Source organism: Euprymna scolopes, chromosome 35 (assembly GCF_053919585.1).
Source record: "Euprymna scolopes isolate OS-2025 chromosome 35, ASM5391958v1, whole genome shotgun sequence".
Lineage (NCBI taxonomy): Eukaryota > Metazoa > Mollusca > Cephalopoda > Sepiida > Sepiolidae > Euprymna > Euprymna scolopes.
The window spans coordinates 11,390,203-11,400,202 of record NC_136516.1 but is presented as its reverse complement, the minus strand read 5'-3'; the positions used below and the strand labels follow the sequence as shown (position 1 = coordinate 11,400,202).

Sequence of the window (10,000 nt, the reverse complement as noted above, 5' to 3'; positions counted from 1 at the left end):
CGTTTACAAAGGTACTCAGCGGAAATGACAAATTTAAAGGTACGGATGACCAACACTATATATAATGTAGCTTTTTTTTGTTGTTTTAGAAAATAGAAAAATAGAAGTTTTATCCAAACAATCCTTATTTGAACTTTTAACAACAAAATTATAACCTTTATAAAAAAAATATGTTTATGCACCGTTTTTTGGGGTTTTTTTAAGCAAACATTAGAAGTGTTGGTAATTTTTTATTTTTTTTTTTTACATCAAACATAAAAAATAAAACTTATAGAACATTTATGAACTGTTTCTTTTTAAATATATTTATGAACTGTTCCCTCCCCCCAATAATATGAGTAATTGAGCATAACACGGTGGCTTAACTTTCAAACACGTCGTTAGATGGCGCCAGCGTCTCTCAGTTGAGGTATGGAAGCACCAAATGGAAACAATATCCCTGCTTTTCCCCAAAATTGATTACTTATTTATTAGTAGTCATTTTTCATCACATAGATTTTTAAAATAACTATGTTTATTTAAGTTAATGTTATATATTATGGTAAACTGTCATATATATATATATATATATATATATATATATATATATAAAATGAAAATTACAATTGAATTTACCAAAATGATCCAAGATGGTAAAATTAAAGTAAATTATAAATATTAAAGAAATAATATTTATAAAATTATCTCAGCCAGATGTAAAAGCTCGATAAAACCAAATAGGAAATAGAGCTTATAATATGAGCAAAAAGTAAATTATAAATATTAAAGAAATAATATTTATAAAATTATCTCAGCCAGATATAAAAGCTCGATAAAACCAAATAGGAAATAGAGCTTATAATATGATGCATGCAAAATCCGATCCCGCATTTAGCTAATTCCTACCCTCTGATGAGAAGGAGAGTATTTCTTCGAAACTCCGCGGATTAAGGACTATCCATTTATCTAGTGGTTCCTTTTCAGATTAAATATGTTTTTAACTCATTTCAAAGTGTTTTTTAACATATTTTATTAACTGTTTGCTCATATTATATATATATATATATATATATATATATATATATATATATATATATATATATATATATATATATAAAACAAGACAATGAATATGTTGTAGCTTTAAAAAAAGCGTTTTTCACGTGTTTGTTTCATTTATCTAGATATTTTTTAAAATATATTTATTTATAGAAGCGTTAAATATTGTTTTGGGTTCTAATAAGATTATTCGTAACCCTTTTATCAATTAATTTTTATTTTTTCAAACATATTTACGTTTTTTTTTTTTTTTAACGTTCATTGTTTTGTTTTTTCATGTTTCTGTAAATAAATATATTTTTAAAATATGTAAGTTGTTTACCAAAAATAAATAAAAATTATTTAAAAAAAAAAGTTTAAGAATTTAAAACAATATTTAGCGACACATTATTCATTGTTATTTTGTTTTTTCGTGTTTCTGTAAATAAATATATTTTTAAAATATCTCTAAATTGTTCGCCAAAAATAAAAATAATAATAAAAAAAGGTTTACAAATTCAAGACAATAGTTCACGACACAATCATAGTTTTTTCTTGTTTGTGTGATTAAATATAATTTATAAACATAGATATATTAGCACAAAACATCTCAATACTTTGTCTAAATATAATAAGTAAGCAGTTTTGGAGAAAAGCGGGGGTAGTGTTTCCATTTTTTGCTTCCATACCTCGATTGAGCGATGCGGGCGCATCCTAGCGACGTATTTGAAAGTTAAGCTGCCGTGTTATGCTCAATCACCATAGTACGTTATGAACTTTTTTTTTTTTTTATCAAACAAAAATATAGTTCATAAATATATAAAAAAAAAAACAGTTCATAATATAGTTTCATTATAAAGGTTATAATTTTGTTTTAAACGATCAAATAAAAACTGTTTGAATAAAACTTCTATTTTTATACTTGCATTAAAACAACAAAACTTCATTTACAGTATTGGTCATCCGTACTTTTAAATTTGTCTGACGTCACTTCCGCCGAATGGCTTTTTAAACAAAGAAGTGCCAATCTGAACGAAAGCCGTAGATTTACCTTTTATGTTGTAATGGCACATGTGATGTGTGAGATAGTCCAGTGTTTCTGTGGGTAGAGACTAACACTGGACGTGTTTTGGTGTGGGCGTGAAGAAGTACATGGCCATCAGGACAAAATAGATGAGGAGCAGGGCTGACCCCTGGAAGTAGTTACTGCGTCCGTCTTGCAGAGTGTAGTTCATGACGATCACGGCAAAGATGACGGCGAACATATGGACGTCACTAAATATCATGTACAGCCCAAACGGGTAGATCAAGTTGATGAGAATCAAGAGTGGGACCTGCAGAAGGCAACACTGGATCGACGTGTTGATGGCGATCTCTATCCCCATGGCGACATTGTTCTGTAATGCAAACTGGATCCCGTTGACAATCTCAGGAAGTTCCGGTAAAACGGCGATCAGAGTAACCCCGATGAAATATTCCGACATTTGAAGGGTCTCCATCAAAGGCTGGAGATTGTTGGCCATTATATCTGCCAACAGTGATATTAGAACTGTACTGACAGAAAGAATTACAATGCATTTGATCCGAGACCATTGGGGAGCGCCATGGTGATGTCCGCGATGCGTTGAACCTTCTTCGGCCATTTGATCATAGAATTCGTGATAGACATGTCCGAAATGTGTCTTCATGCTGAACATGAGACCAATGATGTATGAGATGGGAAGGAGAATGGCGCAGGTATACACGAGGGGTAAGATGTGCTTATCGTAAAGGGTCGTGTCTCCGTCGAGACCAAATAGAGACTGGCTGCACTGGGAACACTGCATGCCAACCACGGAAGAATTTGAAGTATCAGCACTAGTGCCGTTTATCGGGATCCACGTTTCGACCTTTTCGCATTTGGAACAGTGGAGATCTCCATAGATCTCCGAGAAGAGGGTTGGGGCAAAGACGCCCGCGACGGAAACAAAAAGCAACGAGGAACCGACGCTGGTCGAACGAGGGTTGAACCTTTGCGTCTGGTACTTTAATCCGCCGATGACCATACACAAGCCTGGAATCAATAACATGGTAGCCAAAATGGTGCCAGCGAGGGCAGACTTGACCAGTTCGGGGTAGCAAGTGGAGTTCTCCTGCTGACCTTTTCTTAGGGTGATCACATAGAGGATGACCTCTACTATGGAACCAAAGGTAGCGTTTAAGAGGGCGCCCACTGCAAAACTGCTCTGTGCCGAAATGCTGGTGATAGCAGCTCCAATGTAATAGGTGAGGGGCACGATGCCGAAGAGAGACATAAAGCATTTTAAAACCGGTGAAATAAAGTTTTGGGTGTCAATAAATCCGAGTACTAAAGCTGCGATATCTAGTAGCAGTAGGTTGACCAAAATAACGTTCATGCCATCTACTGTGTATTTGTAATAGTAGATATTTACAGATTGGTGTGTATACATGATAATCTCACCGTTTCGGGGGGTATTGTCTTTGGGGATAACATTGGAGTTGCAAATGTCGATATGTTCCGGTGGAAGGAAAAGCACCTTTCTGATAGTCTTGCTGTTGATTTTGGCGATTGGTATGGTTATAACTAGCAGCCAGGTCACAATAAAGATGAGAACGTGACACACCATTAGGACGGGTACACCGAGCAAAAACCATATATAAGTTTTCGGCTTGTACCAATACGTACATCTTTCGTTCGCTAGTTGAGCAGAGCTGCTCTTGCTGAGTAGACCGGTACGTTCATCCGGATGGTGTTCCTCGTTTCCCATCCTCCGGCTATTTTCTTCGCGAACTTCCGAGGATAATTCCAAAGGGGGCGGCGTGTCTACGAGGTGGACAAAGAAACCAAACGGCCAGAGGAAATACCGGGCCATTTTCAGACAGAAGAACCCGTATGATCTCCCGAAGTAGGTAAGAAACATGACGATGGCGACCAGGGCATAGATTAGGGCCAGCCACCACCCGATAAGTACAACGTAAAGGATGTTGGTGGGCCTAACCGTGGACACTCGTACGGGGAGCATCGAATTGTTGATGTCGGTATAGAGGTCCTGTACGATCTCCGAACGGTTCTCCACGGGGCGAGTTGAGATGTGGCTTTTCCATTTCTTAAATCCGAAAAGGTAATTATTTGTGATCCTGTGCGCTTCCACATCGTCGGGAATGATTGTGAACGCATCGTCTGTAGAGTGGGATGTGTGGATCTCTATACTGTAGCTGCCATGACCCGTTGGACTGGGTGGGGCACTTCGGTGATGGGTCACAACCGGCGGCAACTCTGAAGATGAGATTAAGGCACCCACAGAACCGAACCCGGTCGTAAACTCCTTCGGTTGTCCGTCACTATCCATTTTATTTATTTTTTATTATTATATATATTTTTAATTAAATAATTAATAACTTATGTGTTTTTCGATTTTTTTTGATTTTTTTAAATAAAATAAATAATAATGATCCGGATTATGTGAAGTATATACAAAAATCTGTCATCACTTTTTTCCTTTCTTTTTTAAAACGCGTAATCACAGTTGCGCTAAAAGAGAGACAGATTTCGACGAATAAAAACACAAATCGTTTATGCACCTGGTACGTCACCGTGTAGAATGGGGAAAAAAAAACAGACTGCTAAAAATATGCGTTCACAGTCCACGATTTAAAAGAAGAACTACAGCCATTATCCTCTGCGTCGCATTGCAAACAATTGTTTTGTCAGCGACGGTCATGAGCCGTAATAACATTCTCGGCTGGCTGAGATAGATTTCTACATGAACACGTGATTAAAAAAAAAAAAAAACAACAAACCGGAAGTGTTGTCTATTTTTTTTTTCTTTTAATTAATGCATAACGTCATGTGAATCAAACGAAACCGGGTAATTTCAAAATGGCGGGCGATCCAAACCGATCACTGATATTAGATGTTTTATTACAAATAGTTACAAATAAACACGTGACAGCAACCGGAAGTGTCGTGCATTTATTTATTTATTTTAGTTTGTAAACGAACGAAACCGGGTACTTTCAAAATGACTGTCAAAACCGACAAATGTTAGGTGTTTTATTTTACTCCCCCTCTCCTGTTCATCCTTATTTTTAAATACTTAAAACATTTTTGTTTGTTATAAATATTAAAATAATGTCTTAATACAATCTTGGAGTTTATCAGCAAAATGTTTTTAAAATGTCGTAGTCATCGTGAAGAAGAAGAAAAAAGTTTTATTTAATTATTTTTATTTTTTTCGTGGGCTGTGCGGAAATGAGAGCGTTATTATTATTTAGAAACCCGTTCTTAACATGGGGAGGGGGACTTTAAAAATAATAATAAAAAAAACTAACCATTCTGTACTTTCACTTAAAAATTTAATAAACGAAAGGATTCTCATGGCATTATTTTCATCCTGTTTTTACTTTCGTTTTTCTCGCACTTTTTTTTTTTTTTTTTTTACACGGTGACCATCCACCACTTATCAAGGCCCGGAAGCCACTCAGGGATAAGGGTTATTGCAAGTATAGTACGTTAGTGTGGAGATTTAATGAAGTGTTTACTTAAGAGGGCAGTTCATTAGGAATTTGTTAACGTTGGACTTGAAGACATCCAAGGTGTAGTCAGGTTGGAAGCAGGCAGACGGAACAGAGTTCCACAGGCGTGCAGTTCTAAGAAAGAAACTTTGTTCATGGAATCTACGTTTTGATTTAGGCACATATAAAGAGGGGGGGAAATTCGTAGCATGGGCCGTTGGACCAACATCTGTGGACTTTTTTTTTTTTTTTTTTTAAATCAAAATGAACACAAACAATGTTTTTTATTTTTATTTATTTATTTATTTATTTTACCCATTTTATACCGATATAAAATATTGCACTATAAAAATGATTTAAGTTAAAACAAACAAAAAACGGCGGACGTTTAGGAAATTGACCTCTCCAGTTCTAAATTCCACAATTTACACCGTTAACTATTAAAAAAAAAAAAATAAATAAATAAATAAATAAATAAATAAAAAATAATAATAATAATAATAATAATGATCATGATGATGATGATGGAGAAGAAGAAGAAGAAGAAGAAGAAGAAGAAGAAGAAGAAGAAGAAGAAGAAGAAGAAGAAGAAGAAGAAGAAGAAGGTACTCTTGCATAATTTGACCCGAATTCTCGTTAATTCCCGTCAAGCATGGATCGGGCGAGACCGGCAATTATCGGTGTTAGCCGAGCGTCGTAATAGACGCAGACTAATGAAAAAAAAAACCTAAAACAAACCGGAAAAATACAAATGCAAATAATCAAAAATAACAAAAAAAAAAAAACTTACCTTGAAAAATGAAAATATGTTTATTTAATTTTTTTTTTTTGCAAAATATTTATCAACAGAAAGTTTTTGTTTTTTTCTCGAAGAAAAGATTTTTTAACCGTATAATTGTTAGGTGTAATTACAAGTTTTTTTTTTGTTTTCTTTTCTTTTCTTTTTTTGTAACCGTATTTTTTATTTATTTTTTTTTCAAGACTTGTTGTTCAGTCAAGTTTTTTAGGTGGCACTGTCCATTTGTACATCTTCAGGAAAAACCATCCTTTACACACGATCTTTTTTTAAGTAAACATTTGTGTTTACAATTGTTGCACCTCCTTTTTTGGGGACAGCAATTTCTTCTCCTGACAATATGAGATTGTCTGTATCGATGTTTTCATTTCTTTCTCTAACATGTATAGATTCATTTTCTTGCCTATCATTTTTCTGTTTGGCAAGTTTGAAAATATATTTGCTTGTCAGCTTTTTTTTTTTTTTTTCGGTTTAGTCGCTTTCTTTCAATTCGAATGTCGTCTGCTTCCATTTAGTTAGCACTTTTTCATTGGCTAATCAAACTCTCGCCCGATCCATGCTTGACGGGAATTCACGAGAATTCGGGTCAAATTATGCAAGAGTACCCCCAAAAAATATTTTTTACGATTTTTATCATCAGGGATCAGTTTTCAATTCTAAAACGACTACCAGGGTCCAGTGACCTTGTGACTGCAACCTGTAGGGAACTCCACAGGGATCTAGTGAGGGGGGGGCGCTGCCGACTCACTATGCACACGTTTGGGTTGGCAGCAGAGTGAGATCCGCTGGCGATTGGCCCGAAACGCGCTTCCCCTCAACAATATACAATGCAGTTCTAGTTTCTTGGAGTCGCCGGCCTGTCCCCATTGCGGGACGGCGGTCGCAGAAACAACTGATCATACATTTTTCAATTGCCGCAAACTCTGCCAGTACTGGTCGTATGTTGGCAAGGTGACGGCTCGCATCGATCCTGAGCATCCTCGCCCGATTACTGTATCAAATGTAGTGGACAACGTGAGGCTGCCGTAGGACTGGGAGAGACAAATGGCCTACATTACGATCCTGGCCATGGCAAGAATGGTGATTTGGATGTTAAGACTGCAAGGATAGCCGGGGGGGGGGGGCGGTGCTGCCTTTTTCAGATCAGGATCTGATCGCTTTCTTTAAACACCAACTACGGGTAAAGATCAGATGTGACAGAGGAAGGCTGCATCGCGTGGCTTTTGAAAGAAGATGATTGGTTGGTTGGTTGTTTTTGTTTTATGGCATATCAACCCTTTTTTAGGTCATTTAATGCCGAATCCAATGATCATGAAGAAAAGGTTTTTAATAGAATATGTGTATATTTTTTTTCCAGTCAGTTTCTACTTAACCCGTAGTTGGAACCCTAACAGATACTACCACACCGGGTCAGAGTGAACCTGGGAGCAATAGCAATTAAGGGTGACTCCACACTCCCCAAAGCCCGCAAGCTGAGACCTCACCATCGGATATAGTTTAAGGTCATATCCAGAACCGAAAGAAGATGGATACAGATAGCAAGCCTGTGTGGGTGTAGAGGGGCCAAATTTGAATACGTGTTCTCCGGCTAGGTGTGGAGCGCACGGTTCTGGGGTTTCTGTCGGACCTCCGCACCTTTCCAATTCTACTTCCTTCAGCCTCTCAGCCAGCCGAATAAATCTTGTTTGCCTTATTAGAAAGCCTCCAAGACCCCCAACCTCCAAAAACAACTAGTTTTTCTTTTGCCCCCCCCCCACCTCCTCTCGAAATTCAACCCAGCTTGGAGGAAATTAAATCAAACACTAACACCCTCCCCCGCCCTCACCGCCAATTTTTTCTTTTCTCCCCTATTTAGGACACAACCCTTCCCCCCTCCATTTAGAGGCTGCCCGCGAAACCCTGGCTCCTTTACAAACCAGAGTGAAACGAGTGGTCTAGCATTTCAGATAGGGTTGGGAGGGCCTTACTAACCGGGGTTTTTTTTCCCCCCATGTCCTTCGACACAAATGAAATTTTATTAATATTAATATTGTTATCTTTTTTGTATTTTTTGATATAAATAAAAAATGTTTTAAAATTGGGTTTAAGTAGGACCCCCCTCTCCCACCACACACACAAATACAAATTTAAAGGGGTAACCATGATAAAAGTTGCTGGCCAAGAGAAAAATCTTTTAAAATTTACAATAGAGACGAGATTGATCAACCAACCTCATCAACCCCTTCTTTTTGAGTTGGCCTTGTGCCTAAGTTTTTTGTTCATTTTCCCAATTGTATTTTTTTCCTGTGAATAAAAAATTTAATATCTCAAAGTGTAGTATCTGTTCTCAGATACTGCGCTTTGAGATCATTGCCCTTGTGGCAATTAGTTGTTGGTCCATATAGGGGCAACCCCTCCCGCTTTCCCTCCCTCTACTCCTACCCCTTAACCTCACATAAAAACCGACCTTGTGTCATATTTTGCTTACGTGGGGAACCAAATAAATACCCCACCCCTTCACTCGGCCTTTTGGCTGAGATCAAAGTGTACTATCTGTTCCCAGATGCTGTACTTTGTGACCATTGCCCTTGTGGCAATTGGTTATTGGTCTATGTAGTGGCAACCCTATATAGACCATCCCCTTCCTCTTCCACATAAACACCGACCTTGTGTCATATTTTCCTTACGTGGGGAAGCAAATAAATACCTATATTTTATTATAAAGGATAGAAAAAAGTTATGAGCATTTAAATTTTTTTTTTTTTTAATTAAAATGGCCAAAACCGTAAGACAAAGCAAAGAAAATAATTTATTGTGGACGGTGTAGTCAGTTTTTCCACTTTTTAAAGTACGAAAATGACGAATAAGTCAATTACGTCACTCTGTAGTCATTGCAGTCGGTTCCACCATGACACCTAAAATTGATGCTTCCGTCAAAAAAATGAATTATTAAACTTCATGGGGAAAACCATTCAATACGGAAGATAGCTGATGACTTGAAGCTGTCGAAAAGTACCGTTGGGAGAGTTATAAAGGATTTCAAGAATACTGGGAAAATTCTACAACCGAAGAAATCTAACAAACTCTGAAATATTTTTATTTGAATCTACTCCAAATGAATAAAAAGCATATATGTGTGAAACTGCGCATGTATATATAAAAAATAAAAAAACATATATATATATATATATATATATATATATATATATATATATATATATATATATATATACGTTTTATTTTTTATTACCATATTTTTCTGTTAAGTTACATTTTTGTTTCGGCCATACTGCCGTTTTTTTGGCCGTCATGTAGCTTCCTCAGAGTTTTACAGAAAAAAAATGTAACTTAACAGACAAAATACGGTAATAAAAAATAAAACGCATATTTGCTCTATAACAGTATTGAGCACTTTCTTCAGGTTTTTATTCATTGCCATTTCTACTAAATATATATATATATATATATATATTTAAATATATATATATATATATATATATATATATATATATATATATATATATATATATATATATATAGAGAGAGAGAGAGAGAGAGACGTGGATAAGTTCAAATAAAAAATCAAAAGCATATATATATATATAAATAAATAAATATATATATAAATAAATATATATATATAAATAAATATATATATATAGATATATATAATAAATAAATATATATATATAT

At 35.8% G+C, this 10,000-nt stretch overlaps 1 protein-coding gene across 1 annotated transcript in view; it reads right to left on the bottom strand.

The window, feature by feature from the left end:
- Nucleotides 1-4,502, bottom strand: part of LOC145259683 (uncharacterized) — a 25,127-nt gene extending 20,625 nt beyond the window's left edge. The window contains exon 1 of the mRNA XM_080117351.1: nucleotides 2,069-4,502. Coding sequence (XP_079973477.1) covers nucleotides 2,130-4,367 — 2,238 coding nt within the window. The 5' untranslated portion in view covers nucleotides 4,368-4,502 and the 3' untranslated portion in view covers nucleotides 2,069-2,129. The remainder of the gene's footprint in view (nucleotides 1-2,068) is intronic.
- Between the last annotated feature and the right edge of the window lie 5,498 nt (nucleotides 4,503-10,000).